Genomic DNA, 17,717 nt, shown 5'->3' on the forward strand with positions numbered 1-17,717 from the left:
TGTGTGCAAACACAAGCTTCGCAACTTTTCACCCACGCGTTTTGAAATCGCCGACTCAGCGCGCCGGAAAACACTCGCATATGCCAAATGGGACTTTGTGATCTTTGCGATTGTGGCATCCAGTCAGTCGAGGACACTTATAATCCTTACCGTGGAATTTCTACCCTCAAAAAATGAGTCCTTGTTTTTCGTTGTCTTTATTTCAGGAGCAAAGCTAAACAATAAGGTGGCAGCGGAAGTGGATGGAGACCTCTTGCCAATAGGAAAAGTCCACCGTGAAGTCCCGCTCCACTCATGCAGACAAATTCATCGAATGTACCTATCGCGGCTCAGTCCTCTCCAGTCGTACCATCAAACGTACTCTCTGAGCAGTTCCATTGACCTCGTCTTTCCCAGACCGGATGAACCACTTTGATTTTCTTTTCAAATTTCTCCCCCCAAAAGACTGCAGCACCCTGCGGCAAACAATAAAACTCATCTCAGTCATCCTCATGTCAGAATTTCAAAAGTTGACTTACCTTCCTCTTCCGCAACCCGGTTGAAGGGTGAGGATCACAAAAGAGAGGACAGTGGGAGGCAGTAGACATGACTTACTTCACAGTTAATGTTATCATTTCAAGTTTTTAAGAAATGGGAGGTGAAAATTTAATGAGAAGGGACTGAGGGAAACCTGACAAGCGGTATATTTCCGGACTTTAATGGCATTTTATGAATCCTCTTCTCCCCAGATTGGTTCCCACGTAACAAAGGACATCCCCGTAAGCGTCTTCCAAGTGTGCCATGAACATCGCAAGCCCACACTTGAGATCCAGACGTAGGGCTGTGGAGCTTCCTAGCTGGAAACCTTTGACATGGGATCTGAACTTGAACCTGAAATGATCATCGGCATTCGTTATTGTAAGAATTCCCTCCAAAGCGGTCGAGTAAGTCTCTCTTGATGCCTCTCCGACCTCCGACGGGTTAAGGCTTTCTCCTCGGGGATGGGCAGCCTGGCGACGGCTCCCCTCGGCGGCTTCGGGACCACCGCCGCCGCCTCCCCGGAAGTCGCGGGCCGGACGTGCTGGCCGGGTAATGGCTCACCAGAGCTCAACGAGAGCCTCGGCACGGTGGTGGCTATGAGTGCCGGCGTGGACAACTTGACGTTGGAGGGGGTCACGAGCTCGGCCATGAAGGAGAAGAACTGGCCGGCGTTGCTCATCCTGGTGATCATCGCGCTGACCGTCGGCGGCAATATCCTGGTCATCCTGGCCGTCTCACTGGAGAAGAAGCTTCAAAACGCCACCAATTTCTTCTTGAGGTCTCTGGCGGTGGCCGACATGCTGGTGGGCATCCTGGTCATGCCCATCTCACTCATCAACATCCTGTACGGTGAGTCTGCCGACGCCCCCCCCCCCCCCCCCCCCCCCAACTGGAGGACCAATGGGAAAAGCTCTGTTTGGGATTGGATTCACAGTTGCTTTTTTTGTTGTGTCGTCAACGTAGATTACGCTTGGCCCCTGCCCAGCGCATTGTGTCCCATCTGGATCTACCTGGACGTCCTGTTCTCCACCGCCTCCATCATGCACCTGTGCGCCATCTCGCTGGACCGCTACGTAGCTATCCGCAATCCCATCGAGCACAGCCGATTCAACTCCAGGACCAAAGCCATGATGAAGATTGCCGCCGTCTGGACAATATCCATAGGTATCCATATATTGATTAGTCCCGTCTGCCAATCAGTCGCTTTCAGTCACTTTCTCTCATTGGATCAAAGAGACATGGAACTCGGTGGAGTGAAATCAATCCATAATTCATACGGCCGCTGCTTTCTTTTTCAATGTTTGCATCTGGAATAAAAAGCTTTCAATGGCATCCTCTCAGGTGAGGCATAAATTCCGCACAAACAAGAGCGAACGCAGTAACAAGCCTAAGAAAGTGCACTTTTGATGCGCGCCGCCGGTACTCCACAACCAAAACACGTCTTTGTCTCCTTACGTTTGACTTGTGCTTGTTGAGACGAACAAAAAGAATCTCCTCCTCCAAGAATTGAAAGTAAAGAGCTTGACGACACAGCACTTTGGTTCTTCGCAGGCGTCTCCATGCCCATCCCGGTGATCGGCCTCCACAACGAGGACAAGGTCTTTGTCAACGGCAGCTGCGTGCTCAACGAGGAGCGCTTCATACTGATCGGCTCCTTTGTGGCCTTCTTCATCCCGCTGGTCATCATGGTGGTGACGTACGGCCTCACCATTCAAGTGCTGCAGAGACAGGCCACTGTTTTCCTGTGCGAGGCCAAGACGTCCTCCCAGCAGCCTTTGCAGCCCTCCGCCTCGGAGATCCACGCGCAAGCCTCGCCCGAAGCACCAGGTGAGCGCCCGCTTCAAAACTTTTGTCTACCATAGGCGGGGTGTGGACACTTTCAGATGGCAAATATGTATACCTCAGATGGTTTCCTACCAAAATTTGACAACATTTAAAATGGACGCCTCTCCTAAAACAGAGCTCAAGCCGGCGTCTGAGCCCGGTATCCTCCTCAGCGTCTCCACGTCGGAAAGCGTTAACATCCTTCCGGGGTCAGAGGCCACGTCGCAGCTCAGCTCGCCGGCCGCCGGGCCCGGACGGAGCGATGGCAGCGGTTGCCACGGGCGACGGGGGATGATGCAAGCCATCAAGAACGAGAGGCGGGCCTCCAAGGTGGGAGTGGCTGTTTTTTCATGAGCTTTTAGTTTGAAAGAGTGCCAAATGTGGCAGTTTGATGAGAGTGCAGAAATCTGAGTGGTGACCTTTTTATATTTGCACTTGTCAAGCTCCTTCAAGTTCAATCATTTGTGTAATGCAATTTTGAGGTCTGATCTCAAGCAGCTCCGCTCCATTTCTGGTGCAAAAATAAATATTAAGAAGAGGGGAGGCGTACAACTTGCGTCCTTGAAAGATGAATTGCATTTGCAACGTGTTCGCAATATAATGCCTTGGTGTTTCATTTAAAAGTATCGCTAAAAATGTTTGCAAAAAATGTCTTCATTCTATAAAAACTTCCAAGTAGTAAAAAGTAATCAAAAGGTAATCAGGTGACGTACTGCCCCCTAGTGGATATGTGTGCGCAATGCTTTTAACGTTCTCTTCATCAGCCCGTCTTTCCCATCTCTTCAACTTCCGCTTTACTCCCACTGTGTCCGCCTCCAGGTGTTGGGAATTGTCTTCTTCCTCTTCCTTGTAATGTGGTGTCCCTTTTTCATCACCAACGTCACCCTGGTGCTGTGCGGCACCTCCTGCGGCGAGTCTCTGCTTCACGAGATGCTCAACGTCTTCGTGTGGGTGGGCTACATCTCGTCGGGGGTCAACCCGCTCGTGTACACGCTCTTCAACAAGACCTACAGGAGAGCCTTCTCCAGCTACATCCGCTGTCGCTACAACATGGGTGCCAATGCCAACGTTGTCGGGGCCGGCCAGGTCTTCAAGAACCCACTTATGGCGGCGCCGCCGTCATCCTCGCATGCCGTCACGCCGCTCCTAGTGCACGCCCACAGGAAGCCGAGCGCCGAACGGGGTAACTGTCGAAACGGCGGTCAGCCGCCACCTGACTCGGAGGACGCCACGGACGACGGGACACAAACGGCGGGAGGCGTGGTGCCGAGCCTCTCCCTGTGCCACGACGTTGGCGGGGCCTTTTCCGAAACCGAAGCTGAAACAGAGGAACAGGAGCTGTCGCTCGTTAGCTGCAGCCCCGCCTCCACGGTCCACACAAGCAGCGTGTGACGTTTTTGGACGTGCTCTCTTCTGGCTCAGCCTAGCCTGAAAAGTGGAGGAGGCCTCATCCGTGTAGTAGTGGAAGCCAGCAGAACCCCAAACACGAACGTCTCACAGCGCCTCCTGGTGGCTATGTGCCCCATCTAAAACGCGTGCGTGTACTGGTACGTGTGTACATCGTTTTAAATAAACAAGAACAAAGGATTCATTAGGAAACGTATACACACGGATGCATTCACGCACGCGCGTACGTGAGTTTGTATATGTATATGTGTGTATATATATCTATATATATATGTATTTATACGTGTATATGTGTGTACATTGTATATATACACACAGACACATCCACACATACATAGTAGGTCTTCCGCAAATGTGATCTGGTCACGTTTGCACTGTGAAAATGAGAAAGATTAACACAGAGGTCATACGTTAGAACGCCTCATTCATTTTCCTACAATGCCTTTTTTTCTGCATGAGCTAACGAGGTGCGAGCACTTCAATTGTGACCACACTGGCCTCCTGCTCGTTCAGTCCGTCTATCCCCTCACTAATGCACGGAACGGTGTGAGAGCTGGCCGGGGAAGTCAAAGGCCCTTGGGTTCGTGCTCAACGTTTGATTTGATCCAAAGTGCCCGGAGAAAATATCCTAATTTCCATCTATCCAAATTCATCCCATCAGAGGGATCCTACGATTTATCCTAAGTAGGTGAAAAGAGATTCTCACTCAAGTTGCATTGAGTCACAGAGGAGATGTTTGTCATCAGAGTGGAGAAGATAACAGTACGTAGGAAGAGAATGCATGTGTGTGTCCTTCAATGGAAACTTGCAGCAGACTTTTTGTTGCTAGGCAACAACGTTTTGCAAAAGATCAAGCTGTATTGTTGTCCCATAACCTCCCGAACAATTCAATATCATCACAGCCTCATAATGGAATATTGATTCATTTGCGTATGAGCATGGTAACACTTTTGTTGATTACATCAACAAATATATCCTCAATTCTGCCTGTGTACAACCAGGAAGTCGCCAGCAGTTTTTTGACAATAATCGACCACAGAGCAAATGACCAAATGTCTTGTTTTATTTCTTTCAAGCGGGGTGTTGCAATTTATTGATATAAAAAAAAGGATTCCAATGGATGGCCGCGTGTCTTTTATCCAACCCGCAGCGGTCCAAACTTTGGCCACAGAAGGCCACACAGAAAAATGAAAAAGGGTTGCATGTTTCAACATCCTGTACGTCAATATATGCAAAGCAATTCAGAAATATGTTTTCAAAGCAACAGTTTACTCTTAAACTTTGTCTTCTGGTGTTATACGCACAGTAGAAACAACGCTCTGAGCAACAAATGTCTTTTTCTCGCCTGTCTCCACTTGTAAAAAGTATAAATACAATTTTTAATATAAAAGCAATTTTAAATAATGTAAGATTGATTTAAAAACTACAATTTAAAATGGGAAATGCGGCACCAAATTGCCTGATATATTGCAACATTCAACTTTAATTAAAAAAAGATTGTAATGTGAAAGATTTTGGGGCCTTCAAATTACTGCAATTCTATACATAAAAAATATCAGCATTAAACATCATTAAAGATAAATGGAAAAAAAAAAGTGTAATGATTTGCACGATGCAACATTCAACTTGAATTCATTCTGCCATGAAATAGTCATCTTGATCAGGACCGCGGACAGCGAATCGCAAACTTATTTCTATTGCCACAGCGACACCGTGTGGCGAGAGGACGTACTTGGGAGCACGTGACGCAATTGAATTTCACCTGAAAGTTGAAATTGATGATTATGGTCAAAATTCAGCCAAAGAGATCATTTATTGTTGAGCAGCTTCTATCAGGTGACGTCATCTTAACAATGACGCCTCGAGAAATCATTTCTAGACGCCGTTTTTTAACGAAGGAATCGCCGACGTCAGAGTTGAACGTGCACGCACGGGAGAACGGACATTCCTATTCATTTCATAAACGAGTACAGAAAGAACAGTATTATAAATAAATATAAATAAATTAACATCACACACACACGCGCGCACAAATACATTAAGATGTTAAGATGTTGCATTTGCAGTTAGTGATTTGTAATAAAACTCAATATGTAAAAGTGTTGATATGCAAACCATCGTTCGTTGGTAGTCGAAATCCTTAAAACAAACGTGCTCAGCGATTGGAGTCGCTCATGTCGTTAAATTCTGCAGTGCGTTTTGTTGTGAAACTCATACCGGAAATTGTGTGTGGTTCACCGCAGGGTAGCTTGACGCTTATCATGTCGACGTCGCTACCGTGGAAACCACACACGGGCAGCCGGGCGACAGTCGAGCCTCCATCCGCCTGCACGTCCATCCACTGATCCCCAAAAACATGGACGCCCTCAACTGAGTGGGAGGCGAGGGGACAAGCGGAATCGTCGGAAGCCTCGAGAAGCAAGCAGCAGCGAAAAGCCAGGCGGCCAGGTAAGTCTCATAAGCAGGAGCGTGCACACGCACAAACGATGAGGCCCCTCGCGCGCGTTCTCACACGAAGACGCGCTTCATCCGCAAAGGCCTTGACAACGTACCCCACCCCATGCCCCCACACGCCCCCCTTTACGCGTGTTTGCGCCGGACCGTCGTCGACGTCCAAGCGCGTGTTCGTCTTACGAATTTACGTGCAAGGGCGTGCGTGAACGAAATCAGGACAATGCTCGTTCCAAACAAGACACGAGTGCGCGCGCGAAGGGCGATGCACGTTTGTGTGTAGTTTGTGTGCCATGTGCGTATGTGCGTATTGGATCGTGTACACCCATCGCATGTAATACGACGACGTACCTGCCCCAGATACCTACGAGCAAGGCACCAATCCGCCCCCTCTCTCGCTCTCTCGTTCTCTCTCTCTCTCTCTCTCTCGCTCTCTCATTCATTCTGTCTCCCCCGAGCTCTCGGCCATTCCGGTTGCCACGGTAACCCCAAGACATGCTCTGCGTGTCAGTCATGTTGCACTCGACTGGAGAATCTTCAAGCGTTGTTTGTGCGGAATATTGGAGTCGTTTTCCACCTTTTCCGTGCTCATTTGCAGTCTGCAGAGATTCTTCTGGCTCTTACGTCACCAAATTGTGGCAGAAGGAGGTCGAATGTGGTACAGGCGCTCACTGGTGCCAACTTGAGGTGGTGCTCGCATTCGTCCGTCTTGTCACAATCACTCAAAGTCAGACGGCACTTGAGCCCGCTCCTCCCTCACTCGTTCGCACCAGTAGACCCCCCGAGTTGACCCCGTTGGGCCCCCCGAGCTCACTGACACTTTTCTGTCGCATGACTGCGGCCGCGCTGAGATCAACACATTCAATTGTGAGGCGCCGGGGGGGCTGCGCTGTCCGGGGGGCAGCGAGGCTGCTGCCGCCGCTGCTTTGGCTGCTGACCTGTTTACTGGGTGCATCAAGTGAACGTGTCCGCTTCAAGTTATCTTCTGAACTTGGGACAGACGACTCCTGAAACCTGTTTTCATGTGTCGCCTGAGGACACGCAGACGGAGCGTTAAGAGCATTAGCGACAGTCGGTTGGGTCGCACAGAGCGAGGAATGATCCAATTACACCTAATTTCCCCCCCCCCCCCCTAAAAAAATGTTTTCAAACTGTATGATTGCAACCAATGTCGGTTATCTCCGTTCACTTATCCAAGCTCGCGAGAAATGTCAGGCAGAACAATGAAATAGTAATCCACTAGATGGCAGAAGCTGACATTTTGTTGCCATTTATCCAACAAAATGATTGACGGTTCTCCTATTCTTGAGCCCACATTTCCATTCTAAGGAAATTAAGATGAGATCAGCATTATTTTACTTTTCATACTTTTAGTGATATTTCTCTTGGTGTGCCCATAATGTGAGATTTTCCCAATGCCAAATGGTCGTCTTGGTTTAAAAAAGGTCGAGACACACATGGATGATGATGATGGTGGTGAAGATGACGAGGACAATGCTAAAAGGGAGGAAGAAGTGTGTAAAGGTCTCTTCATCCATGTTTCAAGTTCAACACCAAACGTCCTGAGTCCCTTCTTGCATGTTGCAGTTTTCAGCGGACATGTTGCCATGCCAACCCTCCGTCCCTATCACATCATTGCTTCCCACTCATCGGGATCTGAGTCAGCTCAATCTCCAAAATTTAATTTCGCTTAGAGCCTTCCATCTCCGCCAACCATATTGCTTATTGATTCATTATTGTTGAAATTCTACTTGAGAGATTGGAATGAGGATAATAAATGTCGACATGACATTTTCAACCGTCCCCAATTTCTTAAAAAATCGGACCAAAATTTATTATGTGGGGACATGTTGAAATATGGTTATTTTTTGGCCTGGCACCTGCAGCATATTTCAGGGGGGTGCAGTGGCTCCTCTTCTAGATCCACAAGGGGTGCCAACCATGCAGCCCTGCAGCATCCAGAACCTTGAGGAACCCATGCGAATCTCACCCACCTTTTATCTGGACTGTTATTGTGTGTGTGTTTGTTTTGTATTTAGCATGCCGCTGGTGAAGAGAAGCATCGAGCCCAGGCACCTGTGCCGAGGGGCGTTGCCGCACGGCGTGACCAGCGAGCTGGAATGCGTCACCAACAGCACGCTCGCCGCCATCATCAAACAGTTGGGAGGCCTCAGTGAGTACGACAAATGTCTCCTTCGGTCCTTATATTCTTCTTTTTTTGTAAACTTTTTGTAAAACTCGTCCACTACATCCCAAAACTCGCCACTGTGGCTATAAATAAAATCCCTTGCCTATAAAATCTCATCCTTAACATTAACAAAAGAAAAGAAATGTTGGTCAACTTACAACAAATAATGCCGTATTGGCCCGAATATAAGACGACCCCGATTATAAGACGACCCCCTCTTTTTCAAGACTCAAGTTTGAAAAAAGTCATTGTCTAGACCCCAAATGTAAGTTTTATTTCAATGAAAAAAACCTATTCGGGCCAATACGGTAACATAGATAAATAAATAATGAATTACTAGTTCAAAAGATGTGAAGCGCATCAATTTGCTTGATTTAATAAATAAATAAATAAATAAATAAATAAATACATAAATACATAAATACATAAATGGACGGACGGACGGATGAATGGATGGGTGGATAGATAGATAGAGAGAGAGAGAGAGAGAGAGAGAGAGAGAGAGAGAGAGAGAGAGAGAGAGAGAGAGAGAGAGAGAGAGAGAGAGAGAGAGAGAGAGAGAGAGAGAGAGAGATGGACGGACACGAGTGACACTGCCACCTACTGTTGTGGATGTGCAATTACACTTGATTCTTTTACGACAAGCAATATTGAGCAATATCTGAGAGAGAGAGAGAGAGAGAGAGAGAGAGAGAGAGAGAGAGAGAGAGAGAGAGAGAGAGAGAGAGAGAGAGAGAGACGGACACGAGTGACACTGCCACCTACTGTTGTGGATGTGCAATTACACTTGATTCTTTTACGACAAGCAATATTGAGCAATATCTGAAGATGACTATATATTTAGCGGTTATGTCCGACTAAAATGGAAAAGTCTGTGCGTGTGTGCAGGTCGTCACGCTGAGGACATTTTTGGGGAACTGTTCAATGAAGCAAACAGTTTCTACCTGAGGATGAGCAGCCTGCAGGAGCGTGTCGACCAACTCGCCGTCAAAGTCACTCAGTTGGACTCCACGGTGGAGGAAGGTAAGCGAGCGTGCGTGCGTCTTTGGCTGCGGGTACTTGCCATTAATATCAATGTATTATTTGGACTTTTAGTTGCAACCAAAAGGTTGACGGCTAGCTGGAAGTGATACAAATTCCCAAATTGCCTTTTTTTTTTCAAACTAGACAGCAAATTTTGGAATTGCAATGGTGTAGCTAGTTTTTCTGTTGTTGTTTTTTTATCCCAGGGAGGGCAACACGCGGAGGCTAAGGAAACCACAGCGGGTTTGTAAAACAAAAATTACAAATCCAAATAGTTCTGAAAAAGAAAAAACGCTGATAAAAATTTATAGTATGTTTCCTTTGTGAGGGTGGTCTGGCACCTGGTCCAAGTATATTTCGGCCTCCCGTCTAGCTCCGCCACTGGTCAAGAGTGTTTTTTAAGATAACATCTTGTTGCTAAATTCTGTTACTCCACCGAGATGACAAGCCACTGCACACCTCAACCGCACTTGACTTTCCCTTTGTATATTTCTGTTTTTTTGACATTGCAATGCCATTTGTAGACATGGGCAACAAAAGTAATCTGTTTTCAAAAGGAAAGCCATCAGAGAAACATATGCAAATTGGGAATACATACCGTTTTTCTCCATGTATAATGCGCCCCCATGTAGAATACGCACCCTAAAAATGGCATGTTGATGCTGGAAAAAAGCCTGTACCCATGTATAATACGCACCCAAATTTTGACTCCTACTTAAGTCCGTAAACCTAAAATTATTTCAGAAAAAAGATCATCTTTGGGAACAACCAGATGTTATTCTGCCGGTCAGTATAACTGCGCATGCGCTAGCAAACTCGATAGCGGAGAAATGTTTCGGATTTGTGTAGGGTACATTGTGACAGCAAACGAGCAGGTGATCGAGCAAGCGTCTGATACGAGAGCATTGTGTTCATATGGAGCGTGTTTGAAGTGAACAGCAGAGAAGAAAGGAACAAGGCAAAGTGTTGTGAAATAAAATATTACCTGTAATACGCATTTTGTTATTTGCTGATTGAAACTACTAGTTAAACTGTGAATCAAAACTAATAGGTAGAGAACTGAACTCTCGCTCTTTATATAGCTGACGTGTCTTGCGCATCCGTTCTGCGCATACTGTCATGGCGGCTTCCGTATGATATCCGGTCTGCGATGGAGATTAAAAAACAAACAATATTTGACAATAACACACCATCAAGGATTGCACCATCGCATCAAACGATGTGTCGTCAATTATGAATTTTACTGACTAAGTGTATTGGGCAGGATGGCTGAATGTGATGCGCGATTGACAACAAACAAGAAGAAAGGTGATTTCAAGTTTTATTTCGAGGGAGATTTTCTTCAAAAAAAAAAATAATAAAAATTTGTACCCATGTATAATGCGCACCCCAGATTTTAGGACAATAAATTAGTTAAATTCTGCGCATTATACATGGAAAAAAACGGTACCTGAAAAATTGGTTCACTCTCACACACAAATGTCAATGAATGTTGGGAGCATATGCCATATCAATGGGGGGGGGGCGTGTCCATCTGTTAGTCCTTGGATTGTGTCTCAACCGTGCTAAATCTCCAGTACAGTGCACCCATGAGGATGTCAGCGTGACACGTTGTGTCTGTTGTCGTTCTCAGTATCCCTACAGGACATCAACATGAGAAAGGCCTTCAAGAGCAGTACTATCCAGGACCAACAGGTGGTGTCCCGGACGTCGGTGCCCAACCCGGTGGTGGAGATGTACCGGCGCTGCGACAAACCTCCTCCGCTCAACATCCTCAGCCCCTACAGGTCAGTGCACATCGCAACATGACATATATGTTTGTGCCGTGAGTGAGCAACATTCCTCTTCAGGGATGACAAGAAGGACGCGCTGAAGTTCTACACAGACTCGTCTTACTTCTTCAATTTGTGGAAGGAGAAGATGCTGCAGGCCACCGAGGACAAGCGCAAGGAGAAGAGGCGGCAGAAGGTGAGCGCCGGTGTGGCTTTGCGCCCTCGTTCGATTGCCTGTTCTTTTTCTTTTCTGCTGCTCACGCGGCAGAAGTTGGTCAGGCGGTGGCAAATGCGCCAGTTGGCGTACGCTTAAATCATCTACCATCTCATTGGACCTCCACCATGACCCTGACCAGCTTCCGCCCTAAGCCTTTGCTCACTTTGCTCTACATATCTTCATTTTCTCGTGCCTCTCATTGCGTCTTTTTAGCACTCCGTAGCACGAGCTGGCTTTCCTCTTTGAGGCCCTTCCTCTCCTCCTCCTCCTCCTCCTCCATCTTCTCAGTCTAACGCAGCAGCTTGTGTCTCCCGTGTTTCCATAGGGCTGTCCGGCCCATCCAGACAGGTCCCACTCCAGACAGGCCCCACTCAGGAGCCCCCTGTCTATCTGTGTAAGACAACCCTGACCCCTGACCTCGCTCCCTAAGCTCTCCCCCTTCATCCCGCCAACACGTGCACTCACGTATACACAGATACACACACACGCACACACATCACTGAGGATGTATCGTCTAAGCACCCACACGCTCATCTTGCCTGTGTTTTGTGTTGTGTTGGTTCGCATTGTGTTATATCCGCATTGTGTTGTTTCTGCAAATTTTTTTTATTTCTGCACGTGTGTGCGTGTACGTGTGACGCCGTGACAACGGGGTCTTCACCCACCTTTCAAAGTCGAGCGTAAAGCGTAATCAAGTGTCTGCGTTGTCTTTGTGTAGCAGGAGCAGCAGAGGCAGGTGGACGACCCGGGGAGAGAAGTAAAGAAGGTCAGTGTAGAAAGGAGCACCAAAGCCCCAAAAGACCCGGCGAGTTTATTTGGATGTGTCGTTGCCATGACGACTGCACATCATCTGTCACTCTCGCTCTCTCTCTCTCTCTCTTTCTCTTGAAGGTGCGCAAGGCTCGTAACCGGCGTCAGGAGTGGAATGTTCTAGCCTACGACAAGGAGTTCCGACCCGATGCCAGGCTCACACCGTCGCCTTACCACGGCACCTCCCCTGAGGGCTCCTTGTCACCCGACAGCAGGTACACCGCCGAATGAGCTTTTTTTGCTCCGCCGCCTTTAACCGACGCCCCTCCCTGTCAGATCGGCGGCATCCGATTCGTACCCCGCCAGTCCCAGCCACCCCTCCAGCCAGGTGGCCGCCTCAGACCGCCACGCCAGGGACCACACGGGGGCGGCCGCGCAGACCCAGTCGCTGGATCGGGGGCTCAGGCCGGCCAACCAACCCGCAGCAGGAGCGGGGCCCGCCGGGCGCCATGCCGCCTCCCTGGGCCGGACCCCGTCGGGTCAGGCCACGCAGGCCGCCGGCGATCTGACCGTCAATGGGCCGAGGCAGCCGTCGATCAAGGATTACCGCGGGTACGCCCATTGCCATTCGTCCGAGCTCGTGCCTGACATCTGACCTCTGAAATGGTTTTGTTCCCCTGCAGTGGCAACCAGCCCTCCACAATTCCAGAATACTATATCCCGCCCGCACCACCCCCACCTCCCCCAACCATCCCCTCTGCCCAGACCGCCTTCGACCACACACCGGGCCCGCCCTCCGGAGCGGCCTCAGCCGTTCTCCCCGCCTCCTCCGCCCTCTCCCGTCCCTACTCGCCCTCCCCTCCTCCGCCCCCCGTCAACTATGTCCCCTCTCCCGCCCACCCCCCTTCCGGGGCGCCGCCGGCCGCCCCGCCGCCACCTCCGCCCGGAGTTTCCGTGGGCCACCAGGCGCACGCCTCGCCCACGCGCGCCGCCGCAGGTCAGGGGACCACGGACGCCGCGCCCCCTGCCAGGAAGGGCGCCGTGCTGGGCATGATCCCCATGAGCGACGCCCGCTCCGATTTGCTCGCTGCCATACGCAGAGGTGGGTCTCTGTTACTTTTATCCTCCCATCGAATTGAAGCATCCAACTTTTGTTCATCCGGGTCGAGAGAACATTTAAGAGAAGAAGAGATGCGACGGGTGCGCCGTTTCACGCCTGCAATTGGACCGGTGCTGATTGGATCTTCCTCTTCCTCTTGCTGCAGGTATCCAGCTGAGGAAGGTCCAGGAGCAGAGGGAGCAGGAGGCCAAGCGCGAGCCGGTCGGCAACGACGTGGCCACTATCCTGTCTCGGCGCATCGCCGTGGAGTACAGCGAGTCGGACGACGACTCCGAGCTGGATGAGAATGAGTGGTCCGACTAAAAATCTCCGGTGAGCTCACGCACACTTTTCCGACACATTTTCACGTCATTGTAAAGTGACCATAACGTATCTGCTAATATTGAACTGATCTTCAGATCCAAAAAAAATAAATAAAAAATATGTCAACAAAAGGAACCGTTACCCCATATGAGCACTTTTCCTCCACTCACACGTAACTAACCGTCGTCAGTCACACAAAGCTAGTCAGGTGTGTCCACAGACGCGACGTTTGTTGACGTAGCAAAGCGGCCAGTTAAGCGCCAGCAATTAGCCGACCCCGTTTGCTGCCTCGCCGTTATTTGTTCTGAATCTTCTTTGACTTGAGAGAAGTGTGGAGGTGTTTTACTGTAGACAAAATGAACAATTGTACAGTGACTTTGTTGTAACTTGTTTTGTCTTTTTTTGTTATTTGAATAACAAGTTGCGTTAACGTGGCGACGTCCTCACTTAGCTCCCACTTGACTGTTTTGTTGAAATGCACTGCTGTGAGTCATCTGCTACTGTAGTATTATTTCATAACTTCTTTTTAGGGCAAAACTGAAACATTGTGCTTTGAAAAAAAAGAAAAACAGTCAAATAATTGACATATTTGCAATCATGATGATAGAATACTTGATGACACACAGTAAACATGAAAATGTGTGACTTGAATGGACTGTTGAGTGCTACTGTTTGAGCTAAATAGTTCCATAGATGTAATTCTCAGAAAAAAAATTCCAGGCCCATGTCAAGTTTTCAATCTCGTGTGCTGTATTGGATTGACATCTGCAAAATGCTGCAGTCCGATTATTCTTATTTATTCAAAGACATTTGCTGTAAGCGAGTATGCATGCAACTATAGACAATAAATGCTCACTTTGTGTCTTTAAGGGATATTGAATATTAGTTTTTCTTTTTAAAAAAAAAAACTGTTCTTGGATTTCAGTCGTCAGTCATCAATACTGGGACAACGACAAAAACACGAGGTCTAAAATTACGTTGTTTTTTGTTGTTGTGTGTATTGGAGCGGAGGGGTGGATGCTGCCATTTTTTTGGGGGGTCACACATAAACATTCCCATCATCATATGCGGAAATCAAACTCACGGTACTCAACTCACGGAACTCAAGGGAGAAAACAAAATTTGACTGCCATTTGCATTAGGCATTCTGGAAAATGAAGTGCATCACGTGGTTGGAAAGGCTACCATTTATTTTGGGTGTGTATTTGTGACGTCAAGAGGTCAAAGTTTGTCATCGTGAAACTCCTTGGTACAACCCGATGGCGTTCTTCCTCCATGTCTGCACCCGTGACGCAACAAATAAGAAACGCTCACCGTCTTGACTTCATTTTATTTTCCGATTTCACAGTCAGACGTTTTCTTTTTTTATCCATGTACAATAATAAAAATAAATCTTTCTCTTCAAGGTTCTACATTCGACATACAAGTGCAACAATTGTGTCCCACATATATAAAGTGCGGTTTTTTTTTTTTTTTTTTTTTTCATCCTGATGCTGTTTAAACGGTCACAGTATCACACACGCACGCATTCACACAAATAACACAACATGCAACTCAAATAATATTTGTCAATGAAGGCCATACTCGGTCCATATATTAGCTCTGTCGTGGTTTTTCTGAATCGATCCTGTACGTGAGACTTCCTGAATTGCGCACGGGTTCATTCCCGACCGACTTCGGACACTTTGACCTGAAGCCCAGTAATTTGAAAGCCTTGTGTGAATGCTGGACACCCCAAAAGTGACTGAAAACAACTCTTGAATGGGAATACATGAAGAAGAAATGAGCGTGACATTCCGTACGTATGTTTTCCAAAAGCGCTCAGGCAGAGTGAAAGATATCAAATGTTTTTTGTCGGACAGACACGTACAAACAAAAATAATACACCAGCAAGGTGGAAAGTATGGCCCTTTTTTCCTAACGCACCATTTGTCCCAGAAAAAAAAAAAAAAAAAGCACCCGACATGTCCCCTGATCAAACATTACAAAAATAGACATTTCTGTACAGAATTGCATAATAAAAATAATACAATTAGTTGCTTGGATCAGAATGTCAACTCCATATCACGTAGTGTGAGCGAGCGCGTGTGTGTTTGCTAATGGGGATGATTCATTCCAATTTGACACACGCGCGCAGTGAGTACTCGCTCAACTCTTACTTCAGAAATGCTTTAACATGACAGAGATGAATTGTGATTCAAATAAATCCGACAAAGGATGTTTTACATCAGGGGTCCCCAACCCCCGGTCTGCGGACCGGTACCGGGCCGTGGGTCACTTTTTTTTAAATTTTTTTTTTTATCGACGATCAATTAATTCAGGTCAAGACGGTCGTCCCGGTCACGTGACATGTTTCCTCCAGTCGAGCTAGGAAAAATGAGTAAAAATTTATTTTGAAAAATATTTTTAAAAAATAATTGGCGATTGTTTCCCAATCACATCCGTCAGGTCAGGGTCAAGACGCTCGTCTCGGTCACGTGACATGTGACTTAGGTCGAACCCGCGAAGCAAGCAAATATGAGCAAGAAACAGGTGTTCGGAAAGCTTCGGAAAGAGAAAAAAAAACTCAATGAGGTAACGGAAGAAGAAAAGGTTCAAGGAATCGGAAAGCTGCATTTAAAAGAACATTTCTGGAGTCCTACTTAAAATATGGGTTTATCGCCACACGTAACCAAGCCCACTCCGCATAATATGTGGCGACAGGCTAGCTAACCAGGCAATGAAGCCTTCAAAACTGCTTCGGCACATGGAGTCCAAGCATCCTGCATTAAAAGACAAACCTTAACCACTTCGGGTGTCATTGTCTCCGATTACGATTAAGGCTCAGTGTTCCCACTAATTCAACGTAATGGTGAGTTATATTTTTATGTCGTTTATACTCATCAGTCGTATCATTTTAGTTCATCGTATTTCTATATTTATTATAAATGTTTTATTTATTTATATAAATGTATTATTTATTATGGCGCAAAAAAGGTTGGGAACCACTGTTTTACATGATGCCACATTCACCAGAATGACTTTTTGGGGATGGCGCTACACTTGAGCTAGAATGGGCTATGGCCTCCTCAAAAATTATGATAGCCTCGTTTAAGCCCCTTTATTTGATTAAGAATAATTAATTATATTTATTTTAATTATTTTCCGAGCTCCCTATTTATTAGTCACATGCCCCCCTTCTCCAAATTCTGGAGCTGTGCATGTTGCTAACAGAAGATTTCATTTATCAGTGTGTTCTACCGGCGCCAAGCTACCCTGAACAATCATCTCGCGATAAGGACAAATACCCACGAGCTACCTCACACACTGTATGCGCTATAACTAGCTTAACGTGTACCAAAAGTTAGCTTCTGTGCAAGAGTTGACTGCAAAACATGTGCTTCAGATAGAATGATTAATTGATGGTTATGCTGACCTCACAGCCAGCTTTGGTGTGTCTCTGACAAATTGTTGGAAATGTTACACGAGAGCCAAAAGAAGACACTGAATGGCCGTGAAAGATGTGCGCAAGTTAGAATGCACACCAACAACCTGCGCTTTTGGTTTTGCGTTCACCAACCATTTCCCCTCGAGTTCACCGTCAAGTCCCCCCAATCCTCCTTTACCGCGTTTGAACGCCGTCGACACATTTCATGTCATCTCTGCAAAACACGTTATGGAAAAAAACTTAGATGGCACATCTTGATGGCTCTGTGAAAGCAGATACCAGCTCAAAGAGCACTTTGTCACATTGTTTCTTCTGAATCGGGCCGTCGACAGAAGACGCTGTGATCCGATCACGAGGCACGCTGAAGAAAACGAGCCCACCCCGGCCGCCAGCCCGACTGGCCGTGGCGCTGTCCTTGGTGCCTAATTCAGGCCACATGCTTCCCTCGCGCATAGACGCATTGACGTCAGACGCATGCTATCCCTCTCTTACTTTTGCTTTGGATTGGTCCAAATGTGCTTGTGATGGAACTCAATGGAGCGATGAGATGATTCCACACTTGAAGCCTCCGCCTCATGGCCTTGTTTGTGGGACAGGCTTGCTCGACAGGGTCCTGGTGTTCATGCTACTCCTGAGAAAGGCCTCAAAGAGAGTTTGGCCGGCCCCAAGGTCGCGTCCCCGGCTGCTCACGCGTAGAGTATCAGCTTCCGCCGCCA

General features: G+C 47.4%; 2 protein-coding genes across 2 annotated transcripts in view; both read left to right on the plus strand.

The window, feature by feature from the left end:
* The window catches only part of htr2cl1 (5-hydroxytryptamine (serotonin) receptor 2C, G protein-coupled-like 1), a 17,757-nt gene extending 12,890 nt beyond the window's left edge, over window positions 1-4,867 (plus strand). The window contains exons 3-7 of the mRNA XM_061294985.1: window positions 729-1,368; window positions 1,483-1,683; window positions 2,071-2,346; window positions 2,480-2,673; window positions 3,163-4,867. Of these exons, the coding sequence (XP_061150969.1) occupies window positions 981-1,368; window positions 1,483-1,683; window positions 2,071-2,346; window positions 2,480-2,673; window positions 3,163-3,735 (1,632 nt within the window). The 5' untranslated portion in view covers window positions 729-980 and the 3' untranslated portion in view covers window positions 3,736-4,867. The remainder of the gene's footprint in view (window positions 1-728; window positions 1,369-1,482; window positions 1,684-2,070; window positions 2,347-2,479; window positions 2,674-3,162) is intronic.
* A 1,160-nt stretch (window positions 4,868-6,027) lies between these two features.
* Window positions 6,028-14,447, plus strand: zgc:109889 (uncharacterized protein LOC553542 homolog). The gene is made up of 11 exons (XM_061282942.1): window positions 6,028-6,198; window positions 8,241-8,374; window positions 9,278-9,412; window positions 11,046-11,199; window positions 11,263-11,380; window positions 11,727-11,795; window positions 12,120-12,167; window positions 12,293-12,426; window positions 12,488-12,763; window positions 12,835-13,253; window positions 13,417-14,447. The coding sequence occupies exons 2-11, from the start codon at window positions 8,242-8,244 to the stop codon at window positions 13,572-13,574; spliced, it is 1,644 nt and encodes a 547-aa protein (XP_061138926.1). The 5' UTR covers window positions 6,028-6,198; window position 8,241; the 3' UTR covers window positions 13,575-14,447.
* The last annotated feature ends 3,270 nt before the right edge of the window (window positions 14,448-17,717 follow it).

The sequence above is a fragment of the Syngnathus typhle genome, linkage group LG1, assembly GCF_033458585.1.
Source record: "Syngnathus typhle isolate RoL2023-S1 ecotype Sweden linkage group LG1, RoL_Styp_1.0, whole genome shotgun sequence".
Classification (NCBI taxonomy): Eukaryota; Metazoa; Chordata; class Actinopteri; order Syngnathiformes; family Syngnathidae; genus Syngnathus; species Syngnathus typhle.